At 47.9% G+C, this 16,609-nt stretch overlaps 1 protein-coding gene across 1 annotated transcript; it reads left to right on the forward strand.

The window, feature by feature from the left end:
- The first annotated feature begins 1,468 nt into the window (after positions 1–1,468).
- Positions 1,469–13,245, forward strand: LOC112102313 (solute carrier family 22 member 6-B-like). Its single transcript, XM_024193533.1, has 10 exons — positions 1,469–1,870; positions 2,205–2,308; positions 2,699–2,853; positions 4,134–4,302; positions 5,650–5,773; positions 7,004–7,119; positions 7,517–7,731; positions 9,339–9,447; positions 9,809–10,012; positions 13,155–13,245. Exons 1-10 carry the CDS (start codon positions 1,469–1,471, stop codon positions 13,243–13,245), a joined length of 1,689 nt encoding a protein of 562 aa, XP_024049301.1.
- The last annotated feature ends 3,364 nt before the right edge of the window (positions 13,246–16,609 follow it).

Here is a 16,609-nt window from a genome sequence, read left to right on the forward strand (position 1 = left end):
TGGGATCACGTTAGCTCTCGTTTATTAATTTGCTAAGTGGGGGTTCTCCTAACTGGGTCATTAAAGGGGCACTCAAGATTTGCCTGCTGGGCTTTTGATGCAGTTTTTGAGCCAAGGGCAAAGAGGTTGCAAGTTCTAATGAGAGAAGTTGAGCAAGTCCCACCTTCTCTGTCCTCAATGTGTTGCTGTCATAGCCTGATCTCCACTGATCCAGCAAGATTTCTGGACAATTTATTTGGTGAGAGTATGATCCATTGACCCACAGAGGAAAGCAGCTGTAGCCTATTAAAGACACTGCTTGGTAGCAACACAGGAAGCAGGTAAGTCTATTTTACCAAGGTTTATATTTTAATTGTATGGGGCCAGATTCTCAATTCCATTGTAGATCAGTGCCTGTTTACACCAGCAGAGGATCTGGCTCATTGCCTCTCCCTGATTTAGTAAAATAGGGCTTGAAGTGCATTGACTCCAGATTTACATTGATGTACATGAGTCAGATCCTCAGCTCGTGTAAAGCAGCACTGAAGTTAGTGGAACTATGTTGATTTAAACCAGCTGAGCATATAGCTCATTGAATCTCCCTGATTTTGTAAAATAGGGGCTTGCAGGGGAGGGACTCCAGATTTATGCTTGTGTAGATAGGCCAGGTGGTGTAAATCAGCATAGCCTCATGTCTTTCATTGATAGCTGAGTTCAATTCTATATCCTGCCCCTCAGCACTACGGATACATGGAAACTCCTGCTGAACTATGTGGAATTCCAAAATGTTGGCCATCTACACAACAAGATTTGCTCCACAGTGCAAAATACATCAGGGTTGGAAAACTCAGATTTAAGGGCATATTTTACCTGGCTCTCCCTTGACATGCTTTCTCCAAAATTCCTCTTAAAATAGTTTTCTTTTTGCATTAAGCCCTCCAAACCAAGGGGAACTTTGCCTAACTAAACAAATGAAACGCAACAAAAGATAAACTAAAAGTGCAGCAGAACCCCGAACAATCTACTTCTTGACATGGAGCTCAGCTAGGCACAGCATTCCCAACCAAACCATTCCATCGGGCTTCTGGGATTCACAATCAACTTGGAATTGTCTAGTAGCCAAAAGAGACGGTGGATTAGTTGTGCATGGAATGACCTAGAATTTTTGCATCTGGTTTAATTGCATTGATATTCTGATTAGCTGCTTATTTAATCAGCAGATCCTTAATGCAGCCAAATCAACCGCTCGGTTGTAGGAATTCACTTTGAGCTATTGTTATATCCATTGCAACTCTTTCTCTCTTTCCAGAGTAGATTGCAGCATCTGACAAGACTGGGAGTGGATGTCTAAGCAAACACAAAGCTGTGCGCATCTGTGAGTAAACAGCAGTTGCATTCCTCTATTTACATCTGCACATTGTTTTGGGTGTGCATCTATTTCACAAAACAAGCACATTCAAGGTGTCAGAGTCTTCTGGTCTGGGGCAACATGACTTTTGCAGAACTTTTAGAGCAGGTCGGCAGTATGGGCCGTTTCCAAATTATCCATGTTACGTTACTGGTCCTGCCAATATTACTGATAGCCAGCCACAACATCCTGCAGAACTTTACCGCTGCTACCCCTGAGCACCACTGCCATATTGCCATTGTTGCTAACTACACTTGTGATGACAACTTTACTGACGTCCTATATTGCCAGGAGCTCCTCAGGATCTCCATCCCCGTGGATGGGAACCAGCAGCCGGAGAAGTGTCTCCGATTCATCTCCGCCCAGTGGCAGCTCCTAGACCCAAATGCCACAACAACCAATGGGACTGAAATGGACACGGAGCCCTGTATGGATGGATGGATATATGACAAGAGTGTTTTCACCTCCACCATCATCACCGAGGTAAGAAAGATTCTCCTGGCAATGACTGGCTAGTGACTATGCTGAACCAGATTGCTATCTGGTGACCACCAGCATAGTTTCATTGAAACCAACAGAGCTACAATGATATCCGCCAGGTAAGGATCTGTACTAGTATTGTGGTAGTATCTGGACACCCCAGATCCTGCCATGTTGGGTGCTGCACAGATCCTGACCAAGATCAGGGCCACATTTTGCTACGTTCTTCACAAACCTTGTCGGAGTTTGGGGCCCCCATTCTCACTATGACCAAGTTCGCTGGACTTGTCTCCCTCATGCTTTCTCACTGAGATGGTGTTTTCTCTCCCACTTGCAGTGGGATCTGGTGTGTGGCTCACGGACATTGAAACAGATGGCTCAGTCGATCTATATGGCTGGAGTCCTGGTGGGAGCGATTGTGTTTGGAAGTCTCTCTGACAAGTAAGACGCCTGTCTGTCACTTCACTTAGGTAGGGTGCTGAATGACCGGAGGGGGGAGGGTGGGAGTAGTGGCCCAGTTCTAACAGCTTCCAGCTGTCTTTACCAGCACTTATAATCAGAGAGGAAAAGTGGCCCAATGGTTAGGGCACTCACCTAGAACTTGGGAAAACCTGGGTTCAAGCCCCTACTCTGCCACAGACTTCCTGTGTGACCTTGTGCAAGTCCCTTACTTTCTTTGGGTCTGAGTTCTCCATCTGTACAATGGGGATTGTAGCGCTGCCCTACCACAGAGATGGGGGTCACACTGTTTCCCCCAGAGTGATAACTCAGCGCTCTAGCCACAAGCCCATCCTGCCTATTTGCAGATAGCCTTGGTTTTCTCTGCCACAGGTTTGGACGGAAGTCACTCTTGATCTCGTCCTGTCTGCAAATGGCCATCACCGGCTCTTGCGCTGCTTTCTCATCTAACTTTACCATGTACTGCATTTTCCGCTTCCTGACTGGAATGGCTCTGTCGGGGATCAACCTCAACTGTGTCTCCCTCTGTAAGTACCGACTCAAGCAAGTAGCAAGACTTTTGGGGTGTTCCAGGATGTTTCCATTAAGAGGAGAAGTTGATGATGGAGCCAGGTATTTCTCTGGTGCAATCCTGGTTATTTACAATGTCTTGTTTCCCTGTTCACAGCAGGAAACAAACAGCAGGAGGCAGTTACTTTGCTCACTATACCAACCCTTTTTCAGCCAGCACTCTGCCCCAAAAGCTCTCCTTCCTAGTGTTTTCTCATGGTCACACTACCAGGACTTCTCTGGCTGTATCTCAGGCTTCTTTGTACCTTCCCTGTTATTGCTGCTTTCCTCACACACAAAGACACACACAGCTGCACCAGTCCATGCTCCAGCCCCTGTGTTTGCTATATCACTGTCCAAGGAACCCCCATGGGCCACATGACTCAGCATCTGCTCAAGCCTTGACATGTGCCTGTGTTTTGGGTAGTGGCTCCTATTGTTTCAGCTATCTGGGTCCATAAAGGAGCTTGATTGTTTCTTACTTTTATCCTGAATGAAAAGTGGCAGTTAGTCCCACCAGCTCCAACCCCCCAGCATAACAGTATCTTCCTACATTAAGATAAAGAGGATGCTGAGGAGAATGAGCATTACAAAATAATGCATGTGACAGAAACGCTAGATGAGGCGGTATTCACCCCTCAAACCGCTTCTAGTCTGAACAGCAGGGTGGCCACACCTCAGAGCCCCAGTCATGGGTCAGGATCCCATTGTGCTAGAGTCCCTTTAAACACAGAACTAAAAGACAGTCCCTCCTGCAAAGAGCTTGAGTCTAGAGCTGGGTGATATTTTTGAGCTGAGACTTTTTTCCATAAAACATTTCGCGAATTCGTGTTGGTTTAGCCACATTGTTCACGTCGAAAACAAATCAGAAAAAATTGAAACGTTTTAATTTTTTTGGTTCAAAATGACTTTTCATTTCAAAATTTCCTTGAATTTAAAATGTTGACAGTCAAAACAAAACAGTTAATTTAACCCAAAATGAAACCTTTTTCAGCTCTTTGATTTGCCCAAAATTTAAAAAAAAAAAAAATTCTGGTTGGCCCAAAATGAATTGTTTACTGTTGTTTTTTCTTTCCTTTTTCCTTTTTGAAGCTGCCACCAAAACAAAAAAATCCATTGTTTTCCCTGCTCTGCTTAAGTTCCACTTAAAAATCAGGCCATTTGTTTGGGGTGGATTTAGGTGCCCAGGTGGTTTTGAAAGCTCGGATTGGTGTTCTTTGGACTTTGACTCTCTTCCCCCTTTTATCTCCTCACCCAGCTGTGGAGTGGACCCCCACCAAACTCCGGGCAGCAGTTGGCATGGTGACAGGATATAGCTACAGCATCGGGCAGTTCATTCTGGCTGGGCTAGCCTATGTCATCCCGGATTGGCGCTGGCTGCAGCTGGCTGTTTCGGTGCCCTATTTCATCTTCTTCTTCTATGGCTGGTAGGTGTCGTTCTCACTTGTAAACCTTGCCAGGATGGGGACCTCCCTGTTATCCCTTGTGGGGACCCAAGGGTTCTGGACGGTATCCAGACTGCAAGCTCTCGGACACCAGCCGGGTCTCTCACTGAATGTCTGTCCAGCACTTGGCATAGTGGGGGTCCCAATCTAAGGTGGCACTGATTGTTATTTTTCATATTATGATGGCATCTAGAGGCCTCATCTGAGGTCAGGGTCCCATTGTGCTGGGTGTGACAGACACACACTGAGAGAGAGGCCCTGTCCTAAAGATCTCACAGTCTAAATAGAAAAAGGAAGAGTTATTATTCACATTTTACAGACTGGGGAGCTGATGCACAGAAATATGGAGTGACTTGCCCAAAGTCACATGGGGCATCTGTGGTAGAGCAGGGAAAAGAACCCAGGTTTCCCAAGCGAGTGTCCTACTCACAAGACCATTATTATTATGGTAGCCCCTACAGACCAGGGCTAGGAGCTGTACAGACACTGTTCCTGCCCAGACACGCTTACAGATGCAACAGATGATCTTTGGGCGGAGAACCAGCTGGGAAGTAATTTGCCAAAGGTCACAAGACAGGCAGTGCTACAGCCAAGAAGAGAACCCAGCTGTCCTGCCTCCTAATGCTGTACCCTATCCATTAGACCACACTGCTTCTCAACTTGCTCCTTTAGCCTAAACACTGCATCTATTCTAATCACATAGAGACAGAGGAGTTTTGAAATGTGCCCTGAACTTAGGGTGACAAAATAGCAAGTGTGAAAAATTGGGACACTTTTTTTCAGGGGGGAGGGGGGAGAGTATACACCTCTACCCCGATATAACACTGTCCTAGGGAGCCAAAAAATCTTACCGCGTTATAGGTGAAACCGCGTTATATTGAACTTGCTTTGATCTGCCGGAGTGCGCAGCCCCGCCCCCGCGGAGTGCTGCTTTACCGCATTAGATCTGAATTTGTGTTATATTGGGTCGCATTATATCGGGGTAGAGGTGTAGTTGCGTATATAAGACAAAGCCCCTAATACCGGGACATTTGGTCACCCTACCTGAACTGCAACAGACTCTTTCTGTATCATACGTAGGTTGGGAGCCCCAGGTGTCCTGAGTCTTTTCAATAGGTTTGGTGTTTCTCACGGTGAAAAGGACCCTGTTGTAATGAACGTACAGGCAATTCTTTATTAAGCTGCTGGACAAACACAGCCCTGGGGTTCCCCTAGGTTCTCCACCCTGAACTTCCTGGTGTCACCACATGGGGTCATCGTAAGCCCTACCCTGCACTAAGGCCAATGGCAGGGAAGCTGGCTACCATGTGCCCTTCTGGTTCCAAACAGGTGGTTCACAGAGTCAGCCCGCTGGCTTGCAACAGCTGGCAAACTGAACCAGGCATTAAAGGAGTTGCAGAAAGTGGCACGAATAAATGGGCGAAAGGAAGAAGGGGACAAACTCAGCGTAGAGGTGAGGAACTGAATGGGCTAAAAGGGAAGGCTGTAATACATGGAGCTTATGTGCGTGCCTCTCACCCCGTGATTGCCAGAGAGAGGACTGACACACACAAACAAACACACCATAGAGCGAACTCACACACCCCTTCTCCAGAGAGGGAACACACACACACACACACACACACACACACACACACACACAAAAAGATGGAAAGAGCTGGGCAAATAATGGATTTTTTCGGTTACTGGCAATTCCAAAAAATTGTTTCAAGTCAAACTGAAAACAATTTTTTTCAACGTTTTTGGCAAATCGAAAGGGATTTGCCAAAATTTTCGGGCCAAATTTTCACTCACCGTGAAATGACACTTTTTTATTTTGAGCATTTTTAACATTTACAAAAAATATTTATATAAAATTAAAGGAAATTTCAAAACAAAAATTTGCTTCAAATAAAAAAATCAAAACATTTCATTTAAAAAATGTCAAAATAAAACATTTCAATTTGGTGGGGTTTTTTTAATTTTCCAAAACAATTTGGTAAAATTGACACAAATTTGCAATTTGTTTTGGTGTCACTAAATCTGCATTTTTCACTGAAAAAAGTTTCAACCAAAACATTTTGTCCAGTTCTAGACAGGGACACACGAACGCTTGGTGCCAAGAGGGTAATAAATATACAGTCTCCCAAGCCCAGAAATCAGGTCCTAGAGTCCAGCTATAGCTGTTGTAAAACAGTAGCAATAAAGAATCCAAATAAAACATATCCAGGCCTTAACAACTCCAGTAAAAGAGACAGCCAGGCATGCTGACAGGGTGATCCCCTTAGAAATCTAGCACATGGATTGCTGTCTGGAAATGTAGGTTGCTAAGGGGGATGTTGGAATGGGAATTCTAGCATCTGAACCTCTAAGGTGCTGAGAGACCTCATAGGATGCGCTCTTCCGATCCGTAGGAGGCATTCAGTGCCTCGCACAATGCCCTAAACAAGGAGCCCTGTGCTATGAGTTGAAATAGGCCCACTGGAGTTTGCACTTCCTGCTCTATGCCTCTTCCCTCAGCTACCTGCCTCTCCCAGTGGTACCCAGGGGTACTGCAGCCTGAAGACTGGCTCCGCCAGTGATGGCAGCTCCAGACCCCGGGTGTTTACATGGATAGCAAGAATACCCCAAGTTATAACCGTAAGGATTTAAATAACCAAGGGTTTGGGGAAGCTATAAACTCTCCTGTGTCTCTTCCGCACAGGACTTGAGAGCTAGCCTGCAAAAAGAAATGTCCTCAGCCAAATCCTCCCACACAGCTGCCGATCTGGTGCGCACACCGTCTGTACGCAGGATATCCTGGTGCCTGTGCTTCGTATGGTAGGTGGGTTCATTCAGATGCAGAGGGAGGCAAGGAGGGTGGAAAGGCAGAAAATAAACCAGGGGCTTTTGTTATGATGGTACGACCAGCTGAGATCCAAATGCTGTTGTGCTTGGTGCTGTACAGTAGGACGAGACAGGGCCAGGCGCTACCTTCAAGAGTTTACAATCTAAATAGACTAGAGGTAGGATTATTACAGAAGGGGAACTGAAGCACAGAGACACTAAGTGACTTGCCGAAGGTCATACAAGGAAGTCTGTGACAGAGGGGAATTGAACCGAGGTCTCCCAAGTCCCAGGCTACAGAGCATTTTACAGCACTCCCAGTGGCAACAGCAGTACTGCACCCTGCAGATTATTTCCATTGTACCATGCATTTTTGTGCCGCCAATGACAGGTTCTCCACCAGCTTTGCCTATTATGGGCTGGCCATGGATCTGCAGAATTTTGGGGTCAGTATTTACCTCATCCAAGTGGTATACGGAGCTGTCGACATCCCTGCAAAGCTGATTGGTTTCTTCATGATCAGTTTCATTGGCCGGAGAGTCACCCAGGCTTCTGCTCTCATCCTAGCAGGGCTTGCGATCCTGGCCAACATATTTGTGCCACAAGGTGAGGCCCTGGTGCACTATCGATCTGCATGCTCTGATTTTAATCAGCATGTATTAGCATGTATATACATTTAGCATACATATAATTTAATTAGCATATATATGCAAGATACAACAAGAGTGATGTTACAAGAATGATCTATAAAAGCGATGTCTGTATATTAAAGGTGGTTGAAAATGTTTTCATCCAAACTGTTTTTCAATGGAAAACTGGGGGGTTGGCTAAATTAAGTTTTATGTGAAAAGCATCAGCTTCACACCAAAATTTTCAATTTTTCAATAAAAAAAAATGAACATGCATGGCACCTCCCCCACCCCGCAAATTTTAATTCTGAAATGCTGGGGTCCCTAGCCAGACTACATCTCCCATAATGCCATGGAGCTGCCATGACTCACCACTTCCCCTCTCTTTGCTTCCCTGCACTGGTCCCTTCTTCTCTATCGTATCAAATATAAGCTACTTGTCTTCACTCTCAAGACCCTTCATGACCTATCCCCACCTGCCCTACAGCTCTCATTCAGTATTAAAAGATTGACTCCAATCAGTCCATGATATCAGCTTCTATCACCCACTTGTTATATTTTCAAACAAGCACCTTTGTGCTTTCCCCAATGCTGCCCCTCATGTTTGGGAAAAGTTCCCCGTAAGCATCAGCAAAATTAACATAATCCTCCTTCAAAACCCTCCTTAAAACTCCCTCTGCCCTGAAGCCTACAAAAAACTTGACAATGGTTAGGCTGCTGGTGTGCTGAAACTACAGCCTATCATGCTGACCAATAGTGTCTCATGGTTTCCTTGTGCTACCCCACAGTGAACCAAGGGTCACCTAATAAAATCAATAGGCAGCAGATTTAAAACAAACACAAGGCAGGACTTCTTCACACAACACACAGTCAACCTGTGGAACTCATTACCAGGGGATGTTGTGAAGGCCAAAACTATAACTGAGTTCAAAATAGAATTGGGTAAGTTCATGGAGGATAGGTCCATTAATGGCTATTAGCCAAGATGGTCAGGGACACAATCCCATGTTCTGGGTGTCCTAAGTCTCTAACTGCCAGAAGTTGGGAGTGGATGACAGGGGATGGATCACTTGATAATTGCCCTGGTCTGTTCATTCCCTCTGAAACATCAGGCATTGGCCACGGTCGGCAGACAGGATACTGGGCTAGATGGACCATTGGTCTGACCCAGTATGGCTGTTCTAATGTATTTATCTGTCTGTATCCATGTCATCACTTGTCTTATACTTAGATTGCCAGCTCTTTGGGACAGGGACTGTCTCTTTCCTGACCCATGACTGGGGGTCCCAGGCACTATGATAATACAAATAATAAACAATATGGGGAGGCCACGGTGCATCCTGGAGATATAATCTGACCATTACAAAACAGGACAACAATTAATTTTCAGTAAAAAAGACATTTTTCTTGGAAATTACTTTTTGCCCAAAAAAAATTCAACCTGTTGTAATTACTGACTCTTTTTACAGAGTCTGGGAGGGAACTCGAGGACAGAGAGATTAAGGACTGTGTTTGCAGGCCTCCACTGTGCAAAGAGCTGAGCCCCAGCAGCACCTGCTGATGTCATCCTTTCCCTCCCCCTAGGTCTGCAGACCCTGCGCACTCTTCTGGCTGTGTTTGGAAAAGGTTGCCTGGCTGCCTCATTCAACTGTGCCTTCCTCTATACGGGAGAGCTCTACCCCACGGTGATTAGGTACGTAGACGCAAACGCCCCTTAAGGAGTCCTACCTGGGCTGCTGGGCTGTGTTGCAGTTTTCACCCTGCATGATTAACCTCAAGGAGATGGCAATGACAGAATGACAGCAAGAGCTCTGGTCAGCTGAGCCACTGCGTTTCCTACAGCTGTTAGGAGATGCAAATCCAAACGAATCTGCTGGATAATGAATCAGGATACCTTGTTCTACTGCTTTCTGACAGGACACTGCAGGCAGGCAGGTTAGAGATTAGATTAGATATGCAAGTTGTGAATAAACAACATGGAGATTGTATCTCGGAAAAGGCAAACCCAGCTGAAGGCCGGTTCCCAGCCCCTGACTGTTCTCTCTCCACGGCAGACAGACCGGAATGGGGTTTGTGAACACCCTGGCTCGGGTGGGCGGCATAGTGGCCCCGCTTGTGCAAATGACCAGTGAGTACTTGCCGTCCCTGCCGCTGATCATCTATGGAGCTGCCCCTATTGTATCCGGCATCGCCACCTGCTTCCTCCCTGAGACCCGTAACATGCCATTGCCGGACACCATAGAAGACGTCGAGAGGCAGTGAGTAATTTCTGCAACCATTCCGCACAGCTAGTGGAGAGGAAGTATGGCCAGCTGGCTAGCACAATGGGCTGGGGCTCAGAGAGCTGGGTTCTATTTCTAGCTCCATCAGCCTGAGCTTAGGCAAGCCCCTGCCCCTCTCTACCCCTGTTTCCCCTCACACCCTTGGTCTCGTTAGATTTTAAGCTCTTCAGGGTCTGTCTCTTAGTATGAGTCTGTGCAGCACCCGGCACAACAGGGCCCTGACCTCACCAGGGTCTGTGCAGCACCCGGCACAATGGGGCCCTGATCTCAGTGAGTATGTGTGTAATCAGGTGTTGTCAGCGGGCGGGGTTCAGTTTTCAATGGGGTCCTTCAAAAAATGTAAACACCAGCTTGAGCCCCAACCCAGAAACCTGGAAAACTGTATACACCACCCTTGGCACCCTTGATAGGTAAAAAGAACAGGAGTACTTGTGGCACCTTAGAGACTAACAAATTTATTTGAGCATAAGCTTTCGTGGGCTACAGCCCACTTCATCGGCTGCATGCAGTGGAAAATACAGTAGGAAGATATATATATACACACAGAGAACATGAAACAATGGGTGTTACCATACACACTCTAACGAGAGTGATCAATTAAGGTGAGCTATTACCAGCAGGAGAGAAAAAAACTTTTTGTAGTGGTAATCTAAATCAAATGTGCCAGCAATGTCCCTCTGCCATGTACATTGGCCAAACCAGACAGTCTCTAAAAGAATAAATGGACACAAATCAGACGTCAAGAATTATAACATTCAAAAACCAGTCAGAGAACACTTCAATCTCCCTGGTCACTCGATTACAGACCTAAAAGTCGCAATATTACAACAAAAAAACTTCAAAAACAGACTTCAACGAGAGACTGCTGAATTGGAATTAATTTGCAAAATGGACACCATTAAATTAGGCTTGAATAAAGACTGGGAGTGGATGGGTCATTACACAAAGTAAAACTATTTCCCCATGTTTATTTTCCCCCCCTACTGTTCCTCACACCTTCTTGTCAACTGCTGCAAATGGACTATTTTGATTACCACTACAAAAAGCTTTTTTTTCTCCTGCTGGTAATAGCTCACCTTAACTGATCACTCTCATTAGAGTGTATGGTAACACCCATTGTTTCATGTTCTCTGTGTGTATATATATATATATCTTCCTACTGTATTTTCCACTGCATGCATCCGATGAAGTGGGCTGTAGCCCACGAAAGCTTATGCTCAAATAAATGTGTTGGTCTCTAAGGTGCCACAAGTACTCCTGTTCTTTTTGCGAATACAGACTAACACGGCTGCTACTCTGAAACTTGATAGGTAAGACTTCCCCACTTGCAAACACTGACTGTAGGGGTTAAAAAAAAAAGCTTTATGAGGGTGGGGGAAGGGGACAACAGAACTAACTTGAGAAAGCCAGCAATTAATAAATCCACACCGTTAGGTAAGACTCTCCCCCCCACACACACCCCGGGTATTTTGGCAGTAATCCCAGCCTCAGGCCTCCTTTCATAGTTGTGAGTGGCTCAGACGTTCCAGCCACTTCCCTTCTCAGCGTCATCAATCACGGTTTGCTGCCCAGGGCTGGTGGAGTCCACGAATTCTGGCTGTGCTGCTTGGGCTGCTCGCCCCCCGACCCAGCTCACGTGATTTCAGCTCTGCTTGCTAGGCAGAGAGGTCTGCACCAGAGTCCCTCAGATACACGCTGCTGCTCTGTACAGCTTCAGCCCAAGCCCCCTCAGCATCAACACACTGCCTCAGCTCAGCTCTGGCCTCTGCGCCTGAAAGGCACCTCATCTCTGCTCCCCACCACTGCTCTATACACCGTCTCAACACCAGTTTAGCTCAGTCCACAGCTAGCAGGAACCCTTCTTCTTTTCGCATGAGGCTCCCTTACCCAACGGTTCCCGCCTGTTGTGTCGGTCAGGGTGACCCCCTCACCCAGCATGTTGGTGCTGTTCACTTGTCCGTTCATTTCCCAGCAGGGTCAACAGCATTTTATTGCCGCCAAACTCAAAACTTAACTATATTTTAACCAAAATGCCCCAAATTAGCACAGAACTGAAATGCAAATGAGGCCTGGCCCATTCGATCATTTCTCTTTCCTCATCAACAGATGCTGGTAGAGACCTCCCATCCCATGATTCCCCTGTCCATCTGGAGCTCTTAAGCAGCTCTGGACTACTCTTCTTCCTGTTCACAAACAGGTGTCAACAGTCAGCTCCCTCCTCCCTAGGGCTTCAGGCCACAAGGATTACATGCATAACACCCGGCACAGGGGGCCCCAATCTCACTCGGGGTCTGTGCAGCACCTGACACAATGGGGCTCTGATCTCACTCGGGGTCTGTGCAGCACCTGACACAATGGGGCTCTGATCTCACTCGGGGTCTGTGCGGCACCTAGCATCTAGCCAGGACTGGAGCTGGTTGTGAATTTTCCAAAGAAACCTTTTTTTGGTTGGAAAATGCCAATTTGTCAAAAACAAAACTGTTTAAGGGAAAGAGTCAGTGTTGGTGAATTGCAAAACATTTTTAAAAGAATTTTTTCAACATTTTCAAAACAAAAATAAAGTGGTTTTCTGGTTTGAAACACTTTCCGCTCAGAAATTTAAGCTAACGGTAAGAAAAACAAATTAAATAAGTAATTTATCAAAATCAAAACAAAATGTTTCAAAATTATTGAAATGAAACATTTTAATTGCTTCAAAATGAATTGTTTTCAGTTTCTTTATTTATGACAATTTTTGAGATTTTGACTTTTCATCCCAGTTGGGGACAGGAAAATTTTTCAAAACTCAAGAATATTCATAGGACACGACACTCATTTCCCTGTCCCCACCCGAGCCAAGACCCTGACTCCTACATGGGAAGGAGAAGGTGATCTTGACCCGTTGACACCTGTTCTTTGCTCTCCTGGGGGCCACAACCCCAGGGCCTCTAGGCTGAGTCCATGCTGCATTATGGGGGGGGGCGGGGAGAAGCGGTAAAAGGGGGATAGTGTAATTCACAGAGCTATTGGGAGGTTTAGCTAATCCCTTTTTATAGAGTCATGACTTGCTGTGATGAAAAGATTAAAAGAAATGCAGCGTTGATATATAGTCACGTGGTCTCTTCTTATTCCCTTATAGGAGAAGGTCTAGAGTGATTACAGATGTAGGACGGAAAGACAAGGTTCCGCTGAAAGCCTCCAGATTGGAACCACTCAAGGAAATCATTTAAGAAGAGAAACTAAACAGACTTTAGGTCTTGATACCAATTAGTCAGATTAAAATCAAACACCCTCATGTTTTACCGGCTCGGGTCAGAGATTGCTTCTGTGGAAGGGGTATTCATGAGACATTATGTCAGCCTTTTGTATCCACTTTCAGCAAAGCGAATAAAGTCAACTGTGCCTCCAAAGGTACAAGCCGTAGCTGCTACCATGAGGCGGCAGTGTAAGACTGGACACAGCATTGGGCTGGGAGTCAGACAACCTGGATTCTGATCCTGGCTCAACCACTGACATTGGACTTGTGTCTATTGCTCTTCCCACAGCAAAACCAGTGTGAACAAACCACACCGGTCCAGTTGGGTCCCAAATAACTGTGTCTATTTAATAGGGTTAGCCAGAAAACAGGAATTCTGTTTAGCACAATCATGTCAGAGGTTTCGTATCAGAACAAAACCAAGACCTTTTAAAACGTTTCATGAAAACAGAAAGCTCCATCCCAGAAGAGCCAATAGCTCAGGCAAAGTAGCAACCTAAACCTTGTTCTTCTGCACCCCAACCAAGTTCCCTAACAACCAGGCTAGCAAGTCAGTGCTTCTCACTCTCTGCAGGGACTTGAACCTGACTCTTCATGACAGGTGAGTACCCTGGCCGTCGGGCTTTTCTGGGGTGGGCCTCGCTCACTCTCTTATTTTGATCAAAAATTCTATCCTGGACCTGAGAAACCCTCCCGACAAAACTTTGGTAGAAACCAGAAAGTTTTGGTTTTGACAAATTGGCAATTTCCCACAGAAAATTCTCACCCAGCTCTTCTCTTTAGTACATGAAGTCATTCAAAGCCTAGCTACTTAGATACCATTGCTCTGAATGGCGTTGAAAATACAGAACCCAGCAAAAGTCTTTAGAGGGATCACAGACTAGTTAATTCTGCCCTATTCCTGTATACTACACTCTGCAAGTCACTTCCCCACTCCGTGCCTCAGTTTCCCCTCCCACACTTTGTCTATTTAGATTACAGGATTTTCAGGGCAGGGACAGCACCCTACACAGTGGGATCGTGACGTCTTATTGCTAGTGAAATATGCATAAAAACATACCTGTTTAGAGGAGGTTCTGCACAAAGGAGTTCTGAGTATGGTAGAAACACGTTACAGTCCAGGGCCGTGCTGCCATGCAATGAGAGAGCTTATCAAACAGTAGTTCATGTATCTCCCAGACTCAAGTTTCCCAGGGTGACAATTTGCATCAGACCCATAGGGGAAGGCAGGGGAAGAACAAATGCGGGTCCAAAAAGGAAGTGCTTAGCCTGGTCCACAATCAAGCCACACCCACAAATAAGCCCCATCCTCTTGAGATACAGATGTCACTCAAAGTCAAGGTGACCATGTTTTCAATACCTCCAGCCAGGGCTTTTTCATGGCGATGTTATTTTAGAGTCATACGTGAGACAAAGTTATTCATATTAGAGGAGGGCTCAAAGGCCCTAACAAGAAGAAGGGCCCCATTGGTTAGGCACTGCACATACACATAGCTAGGGCCAGCCTTTGCCCCAGAGAGCTCACAATCTAAACAGACAAAGGGTGGGAGGGGAAACAAAGGTACAGAAAGAGGAAGTGACTCACCCAAGGTCACACACCAGGCCAATGGCAGAGCTGGGACTATAACCTAGGTGAGTGCCCTATTCACTAGACCACATTGCTTCTAAAAAACGCCCTTTAAAAAAATACCTGTGTTGGCATCATTGCTAGAGTGGGTCAGAAATGGGGGTGGTTCCAGGGGAAAATTTTGACATTTGGGGGAAAAGCAGGGAATTGAACCCACAACTCCCAAATCCCTGGTTTATGGCCTAACCAGGGGAACAGCACAACCACTTTACTCACATGTCAACTGCATCCCAAATGCTTGTCCCACTGCACTATTAGTATCATAACAACGTGAGGCCCCAGTCAGAGATCAGGGCCCCACTGCACTAGGAATGTGGAATAAATGAGACATTCCTTGCTACAAAGAACTTACAGTCTTAGCATAGGACAAAAGACAACAACTGCTTCCACCAAAGAAAGTGCTACAGGCAGGGCCGGTGCTACCATTAAGGCGAACTAGGCGGTTGCCTAGGGCGTCAAGATTTAGGGGCGCCAAAAAGCGGTGCCCCCAATTTTTTTTTTTACAGCGTTCCTCCCCGAGTGCGCGGTCGCCGCTCCACTTCTCCCGCCTCCCAGGCTTGCAGTGCCAATCAGCTGTTTGGCGCCGCAAGCCTGGGAGGAGAATTAGAGCGGGAGCGGTATGCTCGGGGAGGAGGCGGAGCAGAGGTGAGCTGGAGTGGGGAGGTGCCGCACAGCTCCCCGGGCCGGGGGGGGGGGGCTGCCGTGGGGGTGCCTCAGGGCAGGGGGGAGCTGCCGCAGGGCTCCCCACCCCAGCTCACCTCTGTTACGCCCCCTCCCTGAGCACGCCATCACTGCTCCACTTCTCCCGCCTCCCAGGCTTGCGGCACCAATCAGCTGTTGGGCGCCGCAAGCCGGGGAGGGGGGGAGAATTGGAGCGGGGGCGGCGTGCTCAGGGAGGAGGCGGAGCAGAGGTGAGCTGGGGTGGGGAGCTGCCGCACAGCTACCCAGGGAGGGGAGCTGCCGCGGGAGGGGGCGCCTTAGGGGGGGGGAGGCAGTTGCCGCGGGGGGGGGGGGCCCCGGGGGGGGGGGCGGCCGCAGGACTGGGGGGGGAGGAGTGCAAGGTGGAAGTTTCGCCTAGGGCGTGAAACTTCCTTGCACCGGCCCTGGCTACAAGGCAGGAAAAATGGCGGGTGTTTCAGTTGCAGCTCTGGATTGGACCTTTGGGGGGGTCAATTCCTGCCTCCGCAAAGACGCTGTGTGTGACCTCGGACAAGTCACAGAGGCAGGGCCGGCTCCAGGCACCCAAGCATGTGCTTGGGGCGGTACCTGGTAAGGGGCGGCCAATCTTTGCGTGGCAGGGGGCAGCGCGGCGCGGCACTCGGCGGGGGGTGGGTTCCGGCGGCGCGGCGCTCCGCAGGGAGGGGTTCAGCGGCGCGGCGCTCGGTGTTTGGCGGCGCGGTGCTCTGCGGGGGGTGTTCGGCAGCGCAGCGCTCGGCGGAGGGTGTTCGGCGGCGCGGCGTTCCGCAGGGAGGGGTTCGGCAGCGCGGCGCTCGGCGGGGGGTGTTTGGCGGCGCGGTGCTCCGCGGAGGGTGTTTGGCGGTGCTCGCGCCGGGGGGCTTCAGCAATGCAGCACTCGGCGGGGGGCGGAGGTGTTCGGCGGCGTGGCGCGCGGCGGGGGTTTCGGCGGCACGGTGCTCCACGGGGGGCGGGGGTGTTCGGCAGCTCAGCGGGGGGTGGGGGGTGTTCGGCGGCGTGGCGCTCGGCGGGGGGG

This window comes from Terrapene carolina, unplaced genomic scaffold (assembly GCF_002925995.2).
Source record: "Terrapene carolina triunguis isolate 2854851 unplaced genomic scaffold, T_m_triunguis-2.0 Scaffold89, whole genome shotgun sequence".
In the NCBI taxonomy this organism is placed as follows: Eukaryota; Metazoa; Chordata; order Testudines; family Emydidae; genus Terrapene; species Terrapene triunguis.

What these genes read in the sequence shown, in the direction of transcription:
- LOC112102313 (XM_024193533.1), top strand. Translation starts at nt 1,469, where the DNA reads ATGACTTTTGCAGAACTTTTAGAGCAGGTCGGCAGTATGGGCCGTTTC. An exon ending in CCTCAACTGTGTCTCCCTCT is followed by an intron (nt 2,854 to 4,133) that starts GTAAGTACCGAC and finishes CTCCTCACCCAG; the next exon opens with CTGTGGAGTGGACCCCCACC. An exon ending in GGGACAAACTCAGCGTAGAG is followed by an intron (nt 5,774 to 7,003) that starts GTGAGGAACTGA and finishes TCTTCCGCACAG; the next exon opens with GACTTGAGAGCTAGCCTGCA.